The sequence below is a fragment of the Nematostella vectensis genome, chromosome 12, assembly GCF_932526225.1.
Source record: "Nematostella vectensis chromosome 12, jaNemVect1.1, whole genome shotgun sequence".
Taxonomy (NCBI): Eukaryota; Metazoa; Cnidaria; class Anthozoa; order Actiniaria; family Edwardsiidae; genus Nematostella; species Nematostella vectensis.
This window is the reverse complement of record NC_064045.1, coordinates 3,236,591-3,260,603: the sequence shown is the minus strand read 5'-3', so window position 1 is coordinate 3,260,603 and position 24,013 is coordinate 3,236,591. Positions and strand designations below refer to the sequence as shown.

At 37.3% G+C, this 24,013-nt stretch overlaps 1 protein-coding gene across 4 annotated transcripts in view; it reads left to right on the top strand.

Annotated features, from left to right (window-relative positions):
- LOC5516855 (RNA binding protein fox-1 homolog 2) overlaps window positions 1-24,013 on the top strand; it is a 32,610-nt gene that overhangs the window by 295 nt on the left and 8,302 nt on the right. Inside the window, exon 1 of one of the 4 annotated variants that reach the window (XM_032386899.2) lies at window positions 7,431-7,651. The exons of 1 other annotated variant lie outside the window; for it this stretch is intronic. In XM_032386899.2, coding sequence (XP_032242790.1) covers window positions 7,619-7,651 — 33 coding nt within the window. In that variant the 5' untranslated portion in view covers window positions 7,431-7,618. Of the gene's footprint in view, window positions 1-7,430; window positions 7,652-13,275; window positions 13,630-14,607; window positions 14,923-24,013 lie in introns of those variants that run through there. 2 more of the 4 variants (XM_032386900.2, XM_032386898.2) reach the window with 2 other exon arrangements.

Below are 24,013 nucleotides of genomic sequence, written 5' to 3'. Positions count from 1 at the left end.
AACTTGCGGACGATCTATTCAATATACGACTAAGGAAAAATGCATGGATCTACAAGATACAGGGATTGGATTCCATCTCTAGCTTTCATCGTGGGGTCGAATAAAGGTCTGAAGCGAACACTTGCAAGGGTTGTTCCCCCTCTTGAAATTTTCATTTGCTACATTTGTAGCCCCCAGAGTATTCAAAGACACAAGTGCCTTTGATTGAATTTGCCGTATTGATTTCATTGAACCTAAATGCCTGAGTTCACAAGTTATTTTCTCACAGTATGACACTTCTAGTAAGTGAGCATTACAAGAATTTGACGGAGCAGACATTAGATTTATTCTACAAATCCTTTACCTCGTCTACACGCACTATCGGTATTTTATGTCTCTCATTTAAGCTCATCATTAATACTTCCCCCTCGATAAAATCTCTATGCGCTTTCCATGGCGAAAGCTCGAGAGTTTGTTATCGAAAAGACTGCAATTCAAAACAACATCGTTGTTAAAATAAATAGAACTTAGCATGCTTTAGATCGCAGTCTACACACAGCCAGTGGTCGAATGGTAGGATGTTTACATTTTGACGCGCGCGCTTGAAATATACAGTGACCGCCAAAATAATCCTTTAACTATCTGCTATTTAGCGAAGTCATCCTGCAAACTTGTTCTTTTCCTTCCTCTGTATTCTCATGCATCGAAATACCTGATATCGACTTAAAAACTCAATTGAATAAATCATTTACCGCGTACGAATGTAACTCAGAATAATTGAAAACCGCTTTACTCTTTCATGTGTAGAAATTGTTCCATGGAAGTTATAATCTAGGCTTATTATAAATTCTAGACAGAAAAATTTGAAGGATGTTCGCAGACAACCTCAACGAGTAGAATAGGCATATATGACATCTAGAATTTCAAGCACTAGTGTAAAATAATAACTAAAAGATAGCGAGGTTGACAGTTAACGTTTAGGTCGTATAATCCTTTTCGCCTCGCACGCTAGGACGTGGGATATATTTTACACAGTGCAGTGTTTAATCCTCGATTGATATTCCTAACAGGACAGTGATGCGTAAAAAATGATCTATACGATATTTAAAATCGTCATAGTGTCTTTTCTCAATGGTGTTTTCTTTCCACACAATGCGAATAAGAGGAGTACTCAAACTTTAATCTCTAGATTCAGTTGTTATTTTGGGTTAATAACAGGGTCGTGGGATCACGACAATAGCCGTTAACTCACAATACAATAGCTAAATAAAATTTTACGAAGAACATTACGGTTAACAGGAAAGTTAAGATTGCCATTCAATTTTGTTGGTTTGGTTTATACGGAGTACTTTCTGCTGTTTATTATTTTACAAAATTCTCAGACATTAGTAATCTAATTATGTTATGACTGAGGGCGTTGAAATTAACCTCTCATGAGAAATATAAACTTTCAAAATAATTAAAAAATACAATCGCAAGTGAGGCAGTTACTCAAAAATTTAGAAACTCTTCTCGACATATTTTATTTATAGAATCGCTCTCTAACAGGCGTCAGATTCATATCAGCCGATGAGTTATTTTTCGTGAGTATAACTTATTAATAATTTCCTTAGGGATTTCCTTTCACCAGAGATATTCAACCCTAATGGTTTATATACTTTTAATTTTCTGCATTGTTTTGGATTGCTTTGATGGGCCATTATTTACGGATGTTAAGAAAAAATTAAAAAGAAAACATTAAAATTCAGTAGCAGTGTAAAAGAATTTAAACCTGTTTAAAATGACATTAAAAGCCGTCTACAATACGTAGAATGAAATTAAGGCTAACAGAAATGTCCCATCTGTGATCTGTTTGACCATTATCACCTTTAATTAAATATATTCTGTCGGCCGCCATTTTGTCACCAAAAAAAATACCAATTGCTAGAAAGGTTCTATTTGAGTCGGCTGTTTTGGGGGAAGCATATGCTAACTTTGTTTTTGGATTGTTATTTCTAGTATTCTTTAGAGGATAAAGCATTGAACCCTTATCATAAAGAATATTGGTAGATGACAAACTCGTGGAATTAAAACTCCATCTCTTGGTTTAATGAATTTCTTTACAATCCAAAGTTTTAGTTGTTTAGAAAGAAGTTTTCTGATATAATGAAGAAAGTGTGTACAATCTTTATTGATTACACACTCGTATCAGTATTCCATTAATTTTGCATTAGATATACTGGAAGACTTGGAATCACTTAAAAGCAGAGTAATGGAAAAATTGATTGATTTGGCAGGTGTCTATCTATTATTTTTTATCATTACATGGCTTTCAATAAGTTTTAGTGGAAAGGGGTGCATGAGAGAACATCCAAAATCTTAGTTATCTTCCACATAAAACGTGCTTTGTAATAAAGGTGTCTGGGACATTTTCACCAGGGAAGTAATCATCTACCTATCACCTTGTATTGGGATCAGACAGTTTCAATCCTTCATCTACAAAAGCTAAACGAAATTTCACCTCGAACATTACGATTAACAGGAAAGTTAAGATTGTCATTTGATTTGGCACAGGTTTATACAGAGTACTTTCTGCTGTTTATTATTTTACTAGGACATTTTCACTGGGGAGGAGGGTCAAGTACCTACCACCTTTGGGGTCAGACAGCTTCATTCCATCATACACATTTCTCTCTATGACAGACTTTAAGCTAGTGGTGTTTTTCTCCCCCTCCCCCTCCCCTCCCCCATCTTACAGGGCCTGGCGCCCGTTTCTCGAAACACTCGAGAATTCTCGGGCCCGAAAACTTTATCTTGCATTTTTGCCCAAAATTTCGCATGTTTTCTTTTTGAGAACCGCTTTCATGTTTTAGAACAGTTTAAACTTCCTCTTGGTTCATATTCCAAATGATTACGCTCAATAGGGCTATTTTCGAAGTTTTGCTGAAGCCAGAAAGTTACCCGAAAAGTCTCGGGTGACTGCGAGGGCCCGAGAATTTTCTTAATATTTAAAGCCATGTGAATTTCGGGCCCGACAAGTTCGGGGAAGATCAAAATCTATAAATCCATAAAGAGAATCATCCTTTACATAAATCTTTGTGGTAAAATACGATGTTTGATGATATTTCAACAAGATACCATAAATTTTATAGAAATTAGCCAGCATTTCAAATTTTAGGAATAAATTGTTTTCGGGCCTGAGAATTCTCGGGTGTTTTGAGAAACGAATCCCTGTTGGTGATTCACCTGTGGCAGTACATGGGGTTTTACTCTGTTCGACCCCTTAACTGACGGAAAGTACTATATAACATTACATTACCACTATTGAAGCAAGTATTTCTGGAAGCTCATTCCCTTATATTTCTGTACAACTTTACAGAAATGCGGGCAGGCTGACAATATTATAATATAAAAATGTCTGTTATCCATGATGCAAACATCATTTAAAATTTGTATATCATTATATAGAAACAGATCCAGAATTTTTTAAAGGGGGGGAAGGATTAGGGCTTCCTGACCTAAGTTTATATTTTTTAACTTAAAAGGATGCGGTATATCCACCCAACCCTCTGTAATCCTGTATAGCATTAAAAAATACAAAATTGTATTTTAGGGCGGGACTAAAGTTTTCCCTGAAAGTTACTAGAAATTCTTCTTTAACACTGCTCTCTACCTGCCTTTTTTTCCAGACCTTTTATTTTGCCTTTTATTTTTAGATAGGGTTTTATCGGATGAGTATCTTCTTGTATGAGTATTCATTTTTCATGATCACTTCTAGCGATTGTTAAAAGATAAAAGAAATGGCGCCTGAAAGATATGAATCCATTCCACTTCAACTCTTTTTCTCTTGAATCACATACGGTGTACAAATATTTCACATCCTATCTGGTTTATATTGGATTGTGATCTTAGAGTTGGGTCTTGTGGGTTCAATAACTCGACCCAGATGGCTAGGGTATTGTAAATATGAATAGATATGTGGTAGCCCATAAGACAACAAAAAAACAAGATAAATCATCATCAAGGAGAACCATCCCCTCCTGCTGTAGTTTCTCTCTCGGAATAATACGAATCATTCTGTTTTGTACTTTCAGTGTTAAATTTATTTAATGTTTTTTTTTTTTTTTGAGCCGGTTAAATATACAAATAGCACTGAGCATGGGTTTGTTTTAATTCCAATGATTACTAACAAAAAAGAACAAAACAGCAAAACAATTGCGCTTATCCAACATTGGAGTCTAAATTATCATGTTATTATAATAACACCCAAATCCTCAATTATACCTCTTGAAACTTTACCGCTAGTCCACCAGATAAGCGATGATTATATCCCTGATTTTATCATCTATCAAGTGTGTTTTCTTAGCAATTGTCACAGACTGACTTAGCAGATTAACTTCGGAATTGCCAAGCTGTATAAAGTATATATGTGTAGTGTATACACCCATTTGAAAAAAGCGCTATTGTCAGTGCTAACGAAAAATTAAGAAGTCAAGTAATTGTAAATGAATCACGTTATAAAACCGATTCATGTTTGCCTTTTAATTAATTGTCTTCAAAATATATATACAGTAGACTATTAAAAATAGTATGTTGTCATCTACTTTAACGAATTTTGATGAGTAAGGTGTACATTCTGTACTTTCTATACAGTCTACAATCAAAGCAATTCAAATAATTTAGAAAAAAACGTGATATTTAAAGTGTGCGTTTGTCCCCCTTAAAATCATTCCGTCCTATTCCCTTTGGCAAAGCCAACCCATTAACCCAATCACTGTTTCACTCCGGAAAATATTCCGTGGTTAATTTGTAGTTGGTCGTTTCCTTTTCACGTTAATTGGTAATCGAAGGTTTACATCCGCTGAATTGTGCAATCTCATGTGAGCGCTTTCCGGTGACTTTTGGGAGTAAGTACGCAGCTGCTTTGTCTCCTATTTTTCTTCTATAAAGGAGTTCTTTTGTCTCTATTCTTCTCGTTATTTGTGTCGAGGTACGGATATTGTTCATTTGCCCAATCAAATTGCAGCTTGTAAGAGCTGCGTACTGACCCACTTTTGGCTGTAAGATTCATATAAGAAATGAGTCATTTGGATCTTAATGATAAATTTTTGACAAACCTCGATTTGGATTCACCTGATTTTAAATATCAGACAAATAAATACATTGAGGACTGTTCTAGACATTAAAAATTCTAATTGTTGAATAAAGTTAAACCTTCTATAAACAAAATTTCTTAAAATGTTAAAAAATCACTAGTGAGGTCGGGAGTATTTTGATCAAGAAATAACAATATTTATTTAGAAAGAATGTAATAAGAGTGTTATGGCTACGTTGTTGAAGAAAGTAGTACTTAAAGTGTTGCACATTTACTTGACTAAGCAAATTTTTTATTATATTTTTCTTTTTACAAAGACAACTTTTATATATTACAAATTTTTAATGCATGAGTGCAGCGTCCATAGAACAGTGCTCTACACGGATGTAGAGAGAAATTTATCTGGGTGTGTCGAAAAAAAAACGAAAATTACATTTCATCCTTGAAGCCTGATTAGAAGGCGCCACGAAACATGTTTGAAGGGATGAAATCTATAGCTGGCAGGTTTTCAGCATAACCATCATATACATATGGTGTTAGATGTATAGTTTTTGTATGGCTTTTCCTAATCTTTATTTGTTAATTTTTTACATCGAAAAGCTGATAAGATTTTTGATATTTAGTGAAAAAGTGGGTCAGATCCTGGATTTTACGATTTTATTTTACTCGATATTAAAAATGTTGTTTCAATGACGTGAAGCTAGGCAGATCCAGTTAACAAACGCTTTCAGTAATTCTTAACTTGGTGACCTTGATGATGTATGTATTCGCCCCTACAGCCATAAAAAAGTTTTCATGTTTTGTTGACGACCTGTTGAATCATGCAGAGCATAACCCTCTCTACACACTAGAACAAAGGTTCTTTTTACCCCCAGCCCCCATCGATAAATACGAACCCCCCCACCCACCCACCCACCCACCCACAACAACCGCCTCTCCCATCGCCCTGGAAATTCGCCCAAATGCAGTGTAGCAACGTTTGGGACCAGGGTGAACGCTCATTGGTTGGCTGTTAATAAATGAGGTTCAAAAACATAATAAGGATATGTGTGAAGATGGCATGCTGCAAACTGCGATAAGAAAATCATTTCACGAGCTTGACAATTGATGAGCTCTTAATGAGCTCTCTGCTTAAAGTCGTTGCTAGGAAATGGGCTTGGTTGTGAACTCTAGTCGCGAACGGTTTAAGATGAGAGACGCAAGATGGTGTGGCACGGGAGGCTTGTGCGCATGCGTCTTCCGCTATTGATCCTGTTTTTTAGACCTAAACCTGAAAATCTTGAAAAACTAGGTTGTTTGCGCATGCGCGACGAGACAGATAGGGCTACCGCTGGTTTTGCTTAACTTTCATCTTACTGTAAACAGACGAAAATATAGAAACAAACCGTGCAATAGCTGGGCTTCTTTAATTCATTATTGTTATAAGTGTTTTTATTCATGTTACCCTACTTTAAAGAACTTCCAGGTATAGACCAGGTATAGACAATAGGCATTACCACGTCCTTTAAGGCCTCTTACAGTTTATGAATCATGAAATTTTCCATAGCTTTGTAATCATGAAAAGGACGAAACCACCAAAAATAAAACGATAGAGAAACTATCCCGAATTAATCCCCATAAGGCATTCCTTACCGTGATAAAAAGTTGTGTTTAGGGGGATTTGCGAGTGTTTGCCTTGAAACCGACGCATCACTAGGAATTCATTTCAAAGGAATAAATTAACTTTATTTGCAGACGTCGGAAATAAACTGCTGGCACATTTATAAATATTTGATGCAATCCTAGATTTTGAAAGGATTTATCAAAATCCTGACATTGTTATATTTGGAAAAGCATATTTACCTGATTTGCATGAAAACAGTATGAGAAATTTATTTTGCGAGGCTTTGCATTCAAGTTGCTTCGGATGTGACGACTTCATCATTTTTCTATTTCTTTTATAATCACCTTATATTTCACCCTAGCCAGAGCTCAGATGGTTTGTGCGATGTGATGTTTTCCTAATTATAAAAACATAATTATGAGCAGAATACTTGAAAGAAAAAGCCATGGTTTGTTTGTTTTTTCTCAAACTGAAATAAATGAAAGTAATAACTTCTTATAATATTTTTTTCTAATTTGTATAACCATGGATTCGACTGGAAATATTTTTACGGTGTCTTATTTGTAAGTGGTAATGCGAGACCTGAAAACTTTTCTCTTCTCGTTCTCTCTTTGCATAAAAAAGGTAGGATACGTCTATGAAGCAATAAAAGGAATAACAATCAAAGACTAGCTTTCTTCTCGAAAAGTATCCTCCCGATTCCCAAATTCGTTTATCTTCTAAGCTCGCCTTTGTAATCTGGTTCTGCTGATCAACACACAAACGATAATCGACCATATTTAATCAACTGAGTGACAGCATTCTATTTCTAATGCCTCGTTATGAGTTTATCGAGTTTTCAGAGCGTCATCGTATCAGATAATCCGGCTTGGAAATCCGTATACCTGTCGTAAAAAAAATTGACTTCTCAGAAGTACTTCGACTAATCTTCTTAGTTCCAATTTAATTTGCCGTTTAGTGAAATGCCCGTTAGGAAGACAGACGCAAAAATTAAGGTAAATGATTGTGTTAGTGTTTTTTCCTTGTTATTTTGTTTTGTATTCCACCGTAAATGTACGCACATCTTAATTTAGTTTTATTCTATGTTCATTGTTTTTCTTGTTATATTTCTTCATCCAAAGCAGTGATAAGTGGTATAAACATGTTTGAATAATTTCTTATATATTGTGTAAAATGTTCTGCATTTGTTGTAAGATCAATTAATATAATGGAACACAAAGATGCAGCAAAATCATAATTTCAACCAGCAGTTTATGCTGTTACTTCTTATGAGAGACTTCAGGTCATTATGCAAATAGTATGAGGTCTAGAAAAAAATGACAAGTTTTCCCAAAATAAGGTCTGGTTAACTTCTGTAAGCTTGAATTTTTGCATAGAGGTTTCTTATGTTATGTAAACCAACATATCAAAAAGTATTTTTTACTAATTGATTCGTTTTCGAGATATGAGGCTTGAAGTGCAATTTTCATATGTTCAAAGTATGAATTCTCATCGTTTTTAGGGAGAAGTCGGGCTCTGATCAGAAATTAAGCCAACTTTGCTCAATATATAAATTTCATATCTTCTAAATTTCTTTAAAATTTGGAATTAAGCTGTTGGTCAGAGATACTCCTTGTATGTGCAATCTTGAGCTTATGTATTGAGAATTGGAAAATTTCATGCCATTTTTTTGCTCTGTCGGTGAAGGCTGAAGAATTTAAAGTCATGCTGGGTAACGCAACGTTCCCCCGATGGTATGTACCCCATCCCCCCGGGGGCGGGGTTCTTCCCATGTCTCCCTGATAGGGATGCTCGTCCTATTTTTCAGGGGTCACAATGTATTTTTAGGACATCTGGAGTATTTTTAGGGTAGCAATTTTTGGTGTGCAGTTTTTTAGGGGTATTTTTCGAATTTCCCGACGAGCATCCCTATCACTGTTACCCTGAAAAACCCCCCCTCCCCAAGTAAGCTAAACAACCTTGCTTAAAATGTGGTAGTTTGGTATAATAAGGAGCCTTGCACTAAGAAGTCACGTGACATTTTGAATGGCAAATTCAAGCCAAAATCATCCTCGGGGACCCAGGGCGTCGCGGAGATCGTGCACACAGGGAGCGCGCGGTGCCCACGCCAGAAAGCAACGACAAAATAAAACCTTTCGAAGTGCCCTTGTCAGTCACTCCTTTTGCTGCTTTATTTTAATATTGGAAGCACATTATGAATTAAAATCTCAAATAACCATCTAAAAACAAAATTTAATACTTTATTTGCCAAACTGAATCGAAAATATCACATTGGCTTGAAAGAATCAGCCGATAGAAATTGATACTTTTTCAAATTTAGTTCTTTGCCAGGATGACAAAATGGCGGCTGCCAGAGACTGTTAAAAATAAGCCTTTGCTGACATTTGCTGACATTGTTTCTATTGCGTCGCCAACGCACGTGTTATGTGTGCTTGTTGTACTAGAATAGTCTAGCCTCGATTTCCACTGTGCTGCCCGGTGCCCGCTGGTCAAAGGCACTAAGGACTCCTAGTCCTGTCAAGCCTGGGTCGAAGTCGCATATAATTAGTGATAATAGGGGCAAAAGTGACAAACACACACACACATATCATAGAACGCACACAAGTTTTTCGTTCGCTTGTTGCTTTGATTCTTATATCAAAGAATTTTGTTTTGAAAACCGTCGTTTTTTATACTCGCTCGGACAATTTCTAGTACCAGTGCCCTTTGAAGGCATTTTCTCCTGTATTCTAGATAATGTCTCATACATTTACTGCATATCAAACATATTCCCCACGGATAGTGTCCTTCGTATTCATTGCCTTATATGGGCATTGATGCCCATATTTAGAAGATCTAAAGTTTTCCCGCTCCCTAATCTCCAGAAAACATAATGAAAAATGCTGATTCCTTTCAATTTGAGACTCGAGGCAAAAATGTGTCAAAAAAACTTTATCGCTTGGTCAAATCGCTAGAACTAATATTTTACCCATACAGTCGTTATATTTTGAATCGGTGTGCCATCTTATGTATGATATCCGAAATGGAACCGCCCCACCCAATATTCTAAACCTTTTCACGGATACCAAAAGCGTTCATTCTTATAATACACGATCATCAACCTCAAATAAATTCTACATTCAAAAATCTAGACTTGAAATCCAGCGAAACTCTTTTTCAAGAGTGGGCGCAAGGGTGTGGAATGAGCTGCCACAGTCATTGAGAGAGTCCTCCAAAAAAACAGTTTAAAACAAAACTGCGTTCAGCCCTTGTTGATATCCTTATTAAATATGATGACTATATTGATGTCTGCCAAATCAGCACAGCTTTGAAAAATCACAATTTATTGGTATCATAAACTCACATACTTATGTTTGCTTTGTTTTCCCCTTTTTTATCATCAGTTAAATAATGCTGTTAATGCTCTTTTTTTCTCTAAGACCAGAAGTGTTTATTTAAATTTTCATTTTTCTCCCAAAATTTTTCAAATTTTCATAATATACTAGTTCTCACTTAACTTTGCTTATACAATTATATTTAATATTTATGTAAATAAGTGACTGATCCGTCTCGATTAGCTCGTCTATTTGCAGATCAGTCACACCTACTACAAATAACAAATGATACAATAAAAAAGTCTAAGTCTAAAGTCTAATCTTTATCACACAAGTCTTGAAAAGCCCTTAGACCCAGGCCTCCAAGAGATTGGCCGAGCGAGATTTAAGGTCACCCAAATATTGATATGTTTTGGCTGCTAGAAGGGGGGGGGCACCCCCCTGGCTGGAGTCAGCTTCAGACACGTATTTCCTAGAACAGTGTAAGTCGAGAAATTGCATGTAAACTTGCAGGAATTCGGGATTCGATTCGTGGTAGCTGTCCGCACTATATTGAAAAATCGACCCAGATTCTAACGTTTAAGATTATCACAGGTTTCCCGCGCGTCAAGTCAGTAAGCTAGCACTGAAAACGTCCCCAATGTTTTGTATGCTTTTCCTATTAGTATGGACACATCCACACTGTTATACACATCACTGGGTCCCCGAGGACCCCTCCACTATTTTTCACACCGGGTCCCCGAGGACCCCTCCCCTAGAAGGCAGGTATTGGCCTACCGAAATATTGTCCTTAAAAACCAAATCCGCCTTTTTTGTTTATTTTCTTATTTTTTTTAACTGTCGACGCAGACCACAAGGTCTGACGCACACCAGCAGACAGCATATCAATACTTTGGTGACCTTCAAACCTGCTTGGACAATCTTCTTGTGCTGTCTTTCTAAATATTCCTTTAAATTGGGGAGTAAATTTAAGATTAGTGAGATAAAGATTTGACCAAGCGATCAAGTTTTTCTTAACAAATTCTTACCGCGAGTCTCAAATTGACAGGAATAAGCATTTTTTACCGTGTTTTCTGGAGATCAAGAGCAGGAAATCTTTAGCTCTTCTAAACATGGGCATCAATGTCCATATAAGGCAATACAAACGAAGGACACTATCCGTGGGGAATATGTTTTATATATGAGGCTGTCGGTTGGTTTTCTCGCCATCCGGACCCACTCCTCATTTATTTAGTCGTTTTATTTCTCCTTCAAAACTGTATGCGTTTGTTAACCTGTTAACCGTTCTAATTTAAATTAAGCGCCCGCCCTAACAAGCGCCCGCCCAATGTCCCGAAAAATGAAATAAGCGCCCCGGGCGCGAATCATTGCGGTAAATCCGAGTACGAACACCCTCACGCTACTCTTGAATACTGCCAGCATTAGTTGTAGTTGACCTAGTTGGGAAGTGCTATGTAGTGTCTTGTGGTTAGTTGAGCGAGGAGTTGCCAGCAATTCTGACCGATGTTTGGGTTTAATAAATAGAACAAACATACCTATATAAAAAATATCTAGTTATGTGCTACAACAGACAGATATAGAACCAATAAGAAGGCCAGCCCTGTAGTAACATTAGTGACAGGACTTACATACGGACTCTTTTAAGAGGGTAATAAAACACGCTGTCGCATCTAAGGATCTACAGAATCTAAAGAGAAAGCACGAACACTTAGGCTACTAATTATGTGACCATTATCACGCTATTCAATGCGGTTCAGATAGATTTACTTTATTGATGTAAAATAGTAAGAAAAAAGGTTGAACTCAACGTATTGTAGCGTTTATTTTTAGTCAATACTGCATTCAACATAGGAAATATATACGAGGTTTAGTACTGTTTGGATTTGGATTACATTTTCGAGTCCTTGTCAAACACTCATGCGTCCCTGACCTGATAACGCTGACCTATCGTTTACGATAACGAACTATATAACACGAAACGCACTCCAACAAGGTAGATAACATCTTAATTACTTGAAATTTATCCTTTGGCGATCCTAACGACGATATTGTTTGAGAAAATATTATCTTTTTTGCGGAATTATTTATCACTCTGCCATATGTCTTTTAGCGCATATTCAAGATTTCAGCAATGACATTGACTGAAAATATTTCTCTTTTTTGAACGACTTCATTATCCTGAAAAGATTACACTTTTGAGTTCAAATTTGCTCTGTTGTATTCTTTTCAACAATTATTGCGTCTCGCGGCAGTGACATTGTTTGAAAATCCCCCTCTCCCTGAAACTCATACACGCTCTGCGCAGTTTCTTTCAGTAGGGACCTAATAAGAGAGCTGCGATCCGTGGACTTGAGGTGTTTATCCCGCCGCGGAACTATCTGGTTTGTGCATTTTTCAACAAGGAAAGGTCGAGGTTAAAGTATCGGCCAATGGCGGTCTATTCCGTGAGTGGCGGTGAGAGATAATGATCATATCATTTCGTTATTTTGGTAACCTCGTCCGATTAGTATTCTCACTCTAGCGCGCGTGGATAAACAGATAATAGTCTTAACACTTTATGAATTTTCCTTATTTATTATTCACTCATGAAGGTGTCAAATATTTTGGCACCTCATTAGTAGGAGATGTTTATCTATTGAGAAATTCCCCCTTCTCTAAACCAGGGAAGTAAGGAATATGTGAGACCCTTTTTTTAGGAGAAGCCTAAAGCATATGTTATAATTGTCAAGGTGTACTAACATATTTTATACCAAGTTTTAAGTTTTTTATTAGATGTTTTATACGCCCTATCCCCGGGCTAGTCCCCAAACAGTAAAAATTTCTAGTATTTCTTTTTAAATTCGTAGAAATCTAGAACTGCTTAATAATATTTTACTAAATAACAAACGTTTTCCACTCTATTACAAACTTTCATTTGCGTATTTCTACTGTTTATATTTATAAATAGCTGTTATTTCAGAAAACGCACCGCATATCTACTGTGATACTCAAGCAATGGTAACTTTATAATAACTCCACTAGAAATTGTAATTAGGTGTAATACTTTTTAATCTCATTATCACCGGGAAAATTTTTCAAAGTCGTACCAGAAACAAGACATTAAAAAATAAACTTTCCTCAATGTAAATGCGTTAAACTAATTATCACCATTTCAAGGTTCCTCTGAAAGTATTTTAGACATTTTTCGTTCCCGTTCAGAAAAAAAAACAATATTGACCGTAGGCCATTCCACAGGACTGAAACAGATCTGAGCGATTTGCCCTCTGTGGCTCTCTCGCAATTTTTATTGGTGTCTTGTTTCCAATCAATATCAAATCACAGCTCGTGCAGACGTCTGTATACCTCGCATAAACCACAGTGGCGCAGGGCTTTATATCCTGGCTTGCCTCCGATTGGTTACTTTTGTTTTTGCCACAGCTCTTAAGGGGTCCATGCTTTACAATGCCTTCGACGTCTATAGCTATTTAGACATGTGTTCTTTCAACGCAAAGGACAGATAGCTGACTAGGTTTCTCGATAACGACGGGGAAGCGTGCAAAGCTGATCTAGTTATCTTCTTACAAGTCGCGTTCCTTCACTCTGTCAAAATTGAGCTCAACCAAACTACGGCCAATTTCCACGGCCTGACTATGATGGATTACAGTCTATATGGGCTTTTCGTAAGTAAGATTGTGTTTACTTCTATATACCAAATATTTTTTGTAACGTAACTAACGTAACTCGGGTGCTTGGGAGATTTTGAAGATATCGATTTTGAAAGTGTTATATATAGCGATGCAATTTTTTGAAAACGACCCAAAGTTGTTCCACTGGTGCGCTTTAAAAAATTAGACATTAATGCCATTTTCGTGTTTGCCTATGATCCAATTACGAGAAGTAAAAACTATCATTGAATTAATTCTATTTGCCTAATGCGGGCACACAATTTTAAACGTGTCACTCATATAAATAGATTTTATAATCAATACATTGAACAGATATTTATCCTGAGTTGCAAATTTCTATAGCTTTTACTAAAATGGATATATTTCACTGTTGAACGGGTTAGTTTAATCCCAATCGAACGATACTCTGAATTTTGATTAAACCATACAAGTACATATCCGTTATTTTATTCTTATACCGTTAGAATGCACAACTCAAATTGCGACTGTGTAAATTATTAGAACCACTTTGAAACAGAAACTTTTGAAGGTTTGATAATTATAAACGTTTAAACATGAATTATTTCTGCAACGTTAAGTAAAAGTAAATATTAGTCTTTGAAACTGATATGTGGACGAAACTGAAAATCCAGGTGTTTGATTGTTTCTAGTTTTCTAAATGTCCAAAAACTAAAGTTCTTACAGGCTTGATTCAAAACAATTGTTAGTACGGAAAAAATAAAGAAATCTTTAATGGAAAATCTGTGCGCCATGCTATAAGGAAAAGCATTTACAAATCTCTGATTTTGCAAACCGTGTTGAATAATTGCAAATAGCGGGGCCTTTAAGACATAACGTCTTTTCTAAGGTGCACTATTTTGACATCGATAAGTGCAAGTGTATTGATTATGTTAGCTACCCCTAAAAGCTTTGTATGTCATATTTTTAACTCGGATTTATAAGACACCCGTTTTTGCGTCAATGCAAAGTTTGTTTTGGAACCCCAGTTTCTTTTTTAACGTACAAAGGAGTTTCTTGACAATTGTTCTATTGATGAAACAACAAAGACTTTGTCACCCTAGAAGCTCTTTGACCGATTACTGGTTATCTAAACTATGAATTATTGAACATTACGAAGCTGTGCAATGAAATAAGACTATCATAAATGTTTCATCCAAGTAAATGGAGGGGATACGAAGGCTAAAAAACGAGCCGCAAAATTTTGCTTCGTTCAAAGAGGAACTCGTTCGAAAGTTGATCCTGACACAGTTAGCTATGGCGTCGGACTACAACATGGAAGTTTCTGAGGTAAACATTCCGGTTAAAACTTAACTTTCCTCTTTTTCGATAATTACCCTAGAGATACTGGCACAAAGAGCCACTATTCGGTTACCCAGTGAATCGTTATAGACATAAACCAAACGCGAGTTTTTTTTTTTTTTTACAATAATTATTTTCAAAACACTCTTTTGTGGTATACTTTTCGGCACACTTGAGAAGCGTGCCACATAATGCAATGGAACTTTCGCGAAATATTTGCTTTTAGTTTTTGTTGTAGCTATGAAAAAGAAAATCTTAGACTGCGATTTATGTGAACATTTCGTTCATAAATTGTATTAGCGAATAAGCAATAGCATATTTTCATTCGTCGCATACTTACGATTAAACAGTCAAATTTAACGAGCTTTGACGTTGAAAATTCATGATATACATAATCGAAAATATTAGTATGAACTATATGTCCAGATGGTGTAAGTAATATTCGACCCATGTATATTTTTAAATTTCATTCCAAAACCCAGAAAATTTACCTAACAGCTATTAGAAACAAAAACTATTAGAGCTTTTCCGGTATAATCTAAATTCACTTTGACTACTTCGTGCAATTGATTTTTACTTTGCAAAGGAACATTTAAATTGAATTTCTCTTAAGCTTTGGCAAATGGTCGTATCTATTAGCTTTTTTCTGTGTTTTTATCTAGTAAACTTTCTTGCACAAATGTTATTAGTATATTTCGGTCGCCTAAATTTTAATTATCTTGCAGGTTTAATAATTAATAAGCCGAAAGGAAAACTCGCCAGCAGGTCCCTTTTGACATACCGGGTTTTGTTCAGCTCGAAAAATAAGCTTTGAACCTAACATACCGGGATTTTTCTCATAAATTTTGAATAATTCCGACAAAAAACTTTCTATCGAATTTGATCACATAAGCCCAAAGAAGAAAAAGAAAAAAATCTCGTTGGGACTTATTTTTATTACAGTAAGACCTGAAATGATTTCCCCGTATATCAAATCAATTTTTAACATTTAAAATCTCACGTGAAATAAACATTTATTTTTACTTTATTTAAATAAAAAAAAATAAGTTTAATTTAAATTACGACATGAATCTAGTGTCAGACAAGTTTCGTTTAGATTATTTCTCAGCATATGTTTTTTTTTTATTTATTTTGCATATTTTTTTTAATTGAGATTCCAAACAACTCAGGGAGGTTAGAATAACAGCACGGAGATTTCCATATGCCTTGTGCACTAAACGTTCCTCGTAGTACCTTTAATAATAACTGCTTCAAAACATTTTCAAAACAGCGACTTGTATAAATGGGTGGTTTTTGTTCTATAGTTAAAGGAACCAGACAACTCTCATTTTAATGTGGAAGTCAAACTGAATATTTTTCCTCTTAAAATTTTACTATTTCGGATCATCCCTAATTGCACGTGTAACATCCTTGAACAGCTAAACGAAGGAAGAGCAAGGATTTGCATGTTTATACATCGCACCCCTGCTAGAAAAAACACCTTGCTCTGCTAATGAATGAATGGAACGTGTGATCCCTGTCGAAAGAGAATGTCGAAGTTGGGTGTGCGAAATTATGCTTTGTTCTGAATTAACAAAGCCCGTATCTTATTGTTTTGTTTATTCAAAAGTTTGGAACACATGGAAAAACAACTGAAAAGGTTAATAAAACACCTTGAGCCATAATGATGTCCTATTTTCCTTTTTCTTTTTTCTTCAATTTTTGCTAAGAGTAGGCGAATGCAATGTAAAGGATGATGCTTTTATTTGGGTAGTGTTTTCACTAAATTAGAGTGACATTTTTTCTTTTTCCATACCAGTCACTAAGGCAATAACACAAGGGAAATAACAATTAAGAGGGCGATATTTTTGGCACATAGTGTTGCACTAGACTACATAGTGTTGCACTAGACTACATAGTGTTGCACTTGACTACATAGTGTTGCACTAGGTTACATAGTGTTGCACTAGACTACATAGTGTTGCACTAGACTACATAGTGTTGCACTAGGCTACATAGTGTTGCACCAGGCTACATAGTGTTGCACTAGACTACATAGTGTTGCACTAGGCTACATAGTGTTGCACTTGACTACATAGTGTTGCACTAGGTTACATAGTGTTGCACTAGACTACATAGTGTTGCACTAGACTACATAGTGTTGCACTAGACTACATAGTGTTGCACTAGGCTACATAGTGTTGCACTAGACTACATAGTGTTACACTAGACTACATAGTGTTGCACTTGACTACATAGTGTTGCACTAGGTTACATAGTGTTGCAGTAGACTACATAGTGTTGCACTAGACTACATAGTGTTGCACTAGACTACATAGTGTTGCACTAGACTACATAGTGTTGCACTAGGCTACATAGTGTTGCACTAGGCTACATAGTGTTGCACTAGACTACATAGTGTTGCAATACACTAGACTACATAGTGTTGCACTAGGCTACATAGTGTTGCACTAGGCTACATAGTGTTGCACTAGACTACATAGTGTTGCACCAGACTACATAGTGTTGCACTAGACTACATAGTGTTGCACTAGGCTACATAGTGTTGCACTAGACTACATAGTGTTGCACTAGGCTACATAGTGTTGCACTAGACTACATAGTGTTGCACTTGACTACATAGTGTTGCACTAGACTACATAATGTTGCACTAGGCTACATAGAGTTACATAGTGTTGCACTAGACTACATAGTGTTGCACCAGACTACATAGTGCTACATAGTGTTGCATTAGACTACATAGTGTTGCACTAGGCTACATAGTGTTGCACTAGACTACATAATGTTGCACTAGGCTACATAGTGTTACATAGTGTTGCACTAGACTACATAGTGTTGCACTTGACTACATAGTGTTGCACTAGACTACATAATGTTGCACTAGGCTACATAGTGTTGCACTAGACAACATAGTGTTGCACTAGACAACATAGTGTTGCACTAGGCTACATAGTGTTGCACTAGACTACATAGTGTTGCACTAGGCTACATAGTGTTGCACTAGGTTACATAGTGTTGCACTAGACTACATAGTGTTGCACTAGACTACATAGTGTTGCACTAGGCTACATAGTGTTGCACTAGGCTACATAGTGTTGCACTAGACTACATAGTGTTGCACTAGCCTACATAGTGTTACATAGTGTTGCACTAGACTACATAATGTTGCACTAGGCTACATAGTGTTACATAGTGTTGCACTAGACTACATAATGTTGCACTAGGCTACATAGTGTTACATAGTGTTGCACTAGACTACATAGTGTTGCACCAGACTACATAGTGTTACATAGTGTTGCACTAGACTACATAATGTTGCACTAGGCTACATAGTGTTACATAGTGTTGCACTAGGCTACATAGTGTTGCACTAGACTACATAGTGTTGCACTAGCCTACATAGTGTTGCACTAGACTACATAGTGTTGCACTAGGCTACATAGTGTTGCACTAGACTACATAGTGTTGCACTAGGCTACATAGTGTTGCACTAGGCTACATAGTGTTGCACTAGACTACATAGTGTTGCACTAGGCTACATAGTGTTGCACTAGCCTACATAGTGTTGCACTAGCCTACATAGTGTTACATAGTGTTGCACTAGACTACATAATGTTGCACTAGGCTACATAGTGTTACATAGTGTTGCACTAGACTACATAATGTTGCACTAGGCTACATAGTGTTACATAGTGTTGCACTAGACTACATAGTGTTGCACCAGACTACATAGTGTTACATAGTGTTGGACTAGACTACATAATGTTGCACTAGGCTACATAGTGTTACATAGTGTTGCACTAGGCTACATAGTGTTGCACTAGACTACATAGTGTTGCACTAGCCTACATAGTGTTGCACTAGACTACATAGTGTTGCACCAGACTACATAGTGTTGCACTAGACTACATAGTGTTGCACTAGGCTACATAGTGTTGCACTTGACTACATAGTGTTGCACTAGACTACATAGTGTTGCACTAGACAACATAGTGTTGCACTAGACTACATAGTGTTGCACTAGCCTACATAGTGTTGCACTAGACTACATAGTGTTGCACTAGGCTACATAGTGTTGCACTAGACTACATAGTGTTGCACTAGGCTACATAGTGTTGCACTAGACTACATAATGTTGCACTAGGCTACATAGTGTTACATAGTGTTGCACTAGACTACATAGTGTTGCACTTGACTACATAGTGTTGCACTAGACTACATAATGTTGCACTAGGCTACATAGTGTTACATAGTGTTGCACTAGACTACATAGTGTTGCACCAGACTACATAGTGTTACATAGTGTTGCACTAGACTACATAATGTTGCACTAGGCTACATAGTGTTACATAGTGTTGCACTAGACTACATAGTGTTGCACCAGACTACATAGTGTTACATAGTGTTGCACTAGACTACATAATGTTGCACTAGGCTACATAGTGTTACATAGTGTTGCACTAGACTACATAGTGTTGCACCAGACTACATAGTGTTACATAGTGTTGCACTAGACTACATAGTGTTGCACTAGGCTACATAGTGTTGCACTAGACTACATAGTGTTGCACTAGACTACATAGTGTTGCACTAGACTACATAGTGTTGCACTAGACTACATAGTGTTGCACTAGACTACATAGTGTTGCAATACACTAGACTACATAGTGTTGCACTAGACTACATAGTGTTGCACTAGACTACATAGTGTTGCCCTAGACTACATAGTGTTGCACTAGGCTACATAGTGTTGCACTAGACTACATAGTGTTGCACTAGCCTACATAGTGTTGCACTAGACTACATAGTGTTGCACTAGCCTACATAGTGTTGCACTTGGCTACATAGTGTTGCACTAGACTACATAGTGTTGCACTAGACTACATAGTGTTGCACTAGACTACATAGTGTTGCACTAGGCTACATAGTGTTACATAGTGTTGCACTAGACTACATAGTGTTACATAGTGTTGCACTAGACTACATAGTGTTGCACTAGCCTACATAGTGTTGCACTAGACTACATAGTGTTGCACTAGCCTACATAGTGTTGCACTAGACTACATAGTGTTGCACTAGACTACATAGTGTTGCACTAGGCTACATAGTGTTGCACTAGACTACATAGTGTTGCACTAGACTACATAGTGTTGCACTAGACTACATAGTGTTGCACTAGGCTACATAGTGTTGCACTAGGCTACATAGTGTTGCACTAGGCTACATAGTGTTGCACTAGACTACATAGTGTTGCACTAGACTACATAGTGTTGCACAAGGCTACATAGTGTTGCACTAGACTACATAGTGTTGCACTAGGCTACATAGTGTTACATAGTGTTGCACTAGACTACATAGTGTTGCACTAGACTACATAGTGTTGCACTAGACTACATAGTGTTGCACAAGGCTACATAGTGTTGCACTAGACTACATAGTGTTGCACTAGACTACATAGTGTTACATAGTGTTGCACTAGACTACATAGTGTTGCACTAGACTACATAGTGTTGCACTAGACTACATAGTGTTGCACAAGGCTACATAGTGTTGCACTAGACTACATAGTGTTGCACTAGGCTACATAGTGTTACATAGTGTTGCACTAGACTACATAGTGTTGCACTAGACTACATAGTGTTGCACTAGACTACATAGTGTTGCACAAGGCTACATAGTGTTGCACTAGACTACATAGTGTTGCACTAGACTACATAGTGTTACATAGTGTTGCACTAGACTACATAGTGTTGCACTAGACTACATAGTGTTGCACTAGACTACATAGTGTTGCACTAGACTACATAGTGTTGCACTAGACAACATAGTGTTGCACTAGACTACATAGTGTTGCACTAGACTACATAGTGTTGCACTAGACTACATAGTGTTGCACTAGACTACATAGTGTTGCACTAGGTTACATAGTGTTGCACTAGACTACATAGTGTTGCACTAGACTACATAGTGTTGCACTAGACTACATAGTGTTGCACTAGGCTACATAGTGTTGCACTAGACTACATAGTGTTGCACTTGACTACATAGTGTTGCACTAGACTACATAGTGTTGCACTAGACTACATAGTGTTGCACTAGACTACATAGTGTTGCACTAGACTACATAGTGTTGCACTAGGCTACATAGTGTTGCACTAGACTACATAGTGTTGCACTAGACTACATAGTGTTGCAATACACTAGACTACATAGTGTTGCACTAGGCTACATAGTGTTGCACTAGACTACATAGTGTTGCACTAGGCTACATAGTGTTGCACTAGACTACATAGTGTTGCACTAGACTACATAGTGTTGCACTAGGCTACATAGTGTTGCACTAGACTACATAGTGTTGCACTAGACAACATAGTGTTGCACTAGACTACATAGTGTTGCACTAGACTACATAGTGTTGCACTAGACTACATAGTGTTGCACTAGGCTACATAGTGTTGCACTAGACTACATAGTGTTGCACTAGACTACATAGTGTTGCAATACACTAGACTACATAGTGTTGCACTAGGCTACATAGTGTTGCACTAGACTACATAGTGTTGCACTAGGCTACATAGTGTTGCACTAGACTACATAGTGTTGCACTAGACTACATAGTGTTGCACTAGGCTACATAGTGTTGCACTAGACTACATAGTGTTGCACTAGACTACATAGTGTTGCACTAGACTACATAGTGTTGCACTAGACTACATAGTGTTGCCCTAGACTACATAGTGTTGCACTAGGCTACATAGTGTTGCACTAGACTACATAGTGTTGCACTAGACTACATAGTGTTGCAATACACTAGACTACATAGTGTTGCACTAGGCTACATAGTGTTGCACTTGACTACATAGTGTTGCACTAGGCTACATAGTGTTGCACTAGACTACATAGTGTTACACTAGACAACATAGTGTTGCACTAGACTACATAGTGTTGCACTAGGCTACATAGTGTTGCACTAGACTACATAGTGTTGCACTAGGCTACATAGTGTTGCACTAGACTACATAGTGTTGCACTTGACTACATAGTGTTGCACTAGACTACATAGTGTTGCAATACACTAGACTACATAGTGTTGCACTAGGCTACATAGTGTTGCACTAGGCTACATAGTGTTGCACTAGACTACATAGTGTTGCACTAGACTACATAGTGTTGCACTAGACTACATAGTGTGGCACTAGGCTACATAGTGTTGCACTAGGCTACATAGTGTTGCACTAGGCTACATAGTGTTGCACTAGACTACATAGTGTTGCACTAGCCTACATAGTGTTGCACTAGACTCAAAGTGTTGCACTAGACTACATAGTGTTGCACTAGACTACATAGTGTTGCACTAGGCTACATAGTGTTGCACTAGCCTACATAGTGTTGCACTAGGCTACATAGTGTTGCACTAGACTACATAGTGTTGCACTAGACTACATAGTGTTGCACGAGACTACATAGTGTTGCACTAGACTACATAGTGTTGCACTAGACTACATAGTGTTGCACTAGGCTACATAGTGTTGCACTAGACTACATAGTGTTGCACTAGACTACATAGTGTTGCACTAGGCTACATAGTGTTGCACTAGACTACATAGTGTTGCACTAGGCTACATAGTGTTGCACTAGACTACATAGTGTTGCACTAGACTACATAGTGTTGCACTAGACTACATAGTGTTGCACTAGACTACATAGTGTTGCACTAGACTACATAGTGTTGCACTAGGCTACATAGTGTTGCACTAGGCTACATAGTGTTGCACTAGACTACATAGTGTTGCACTAGGCTACATAGTGTTGCACTAGGCTACATAGTGTTGCACTAGACTACATAGTGTTGCACTAGACTACATAGTGTTGCACTTGGCTACATAGTGTTGCACTAGACTACATAGTGTTGCACTAGGCTACATAGTGTTGCACTAGGCTACATAGTGTTGCACTAGGCTACATAGTGTTGCACTAGGTTACATAGTGTTGTACTAGGCTACATAGTGTTGCACTAGGCTACATAGTGTTGCACTAGACTACATAGTGTTGCACTTGACTACATAGTGTTGCACTAGACTCAAAGTGTTGCACTAGGCTACATAGTGTTGCACTAGACTACATAGTGTTGCACTAGACTACATAGTGTTGCACTAGGCTACATAGTGTTGCACTAGACTACATAGTGTTGCACTAGACTACATAGTGTTGCACTAGACTACATAGTGTTGCACTAGACTACATAGTGTTGCACTAGGCTACATAGTGTTGCACTAGACTACATAGTGTTGCACTAGACTACATAGTGTTGCACTAGACTACATAGTGTTGCACTAGACTACATAGTGTTGCACTAGACTACATAGTGTTGCACTAGACTACATAGTGTTGCACTAGACTACATAGTGTTACACTAGACTACATAGTGTTGCACTAGGCTACATAGTGTTGCAATACACTAGACTACATAGTGTTGCACTAGACAACATAGTGTTGCACTAGACTACATAGTGTTGCACTAGACTACATAGTGTTGCAATACACTAGACTACATAGTGTTGCACTAGACTACATAGTGTTGCAATACACTAGACTACATAGTGTTGCACTAGGCTACATAGTGTTGCACTAGACTACATAGTGTTGCACTAGACTACATAGTGTTGCACTAGACTACATAGTGTTGCACTAGACTACATAGTGTTGCACTAGACTACATAGTGTTGCACTAGACTACATAGTGTTGCACTAGACTCAAAGTGTTGCACTAGGCTACATAGTGTTGCACTAGACTACATAGTGTTGCACTAGACTACATAGTGTTGCACTAGACTACATAGTGTTGCACTAGACTACATAGTGTTGCAATACACTAGACTACATAGTGTTGCACTAGACTACATAGTGTTGCACTAGACTACATAGTGTTGCACTAGACTACATAGTGTTGCACTAGACTACATAGTGTTGCACTAGACAACATAGTGTTGCACTAGACTACATAGTGTTGCACTAGACAACATAGTGTTGCACTAGACTACATAGTGTTGCACTAGACTCAAAGTGTTGCACTAGGCTA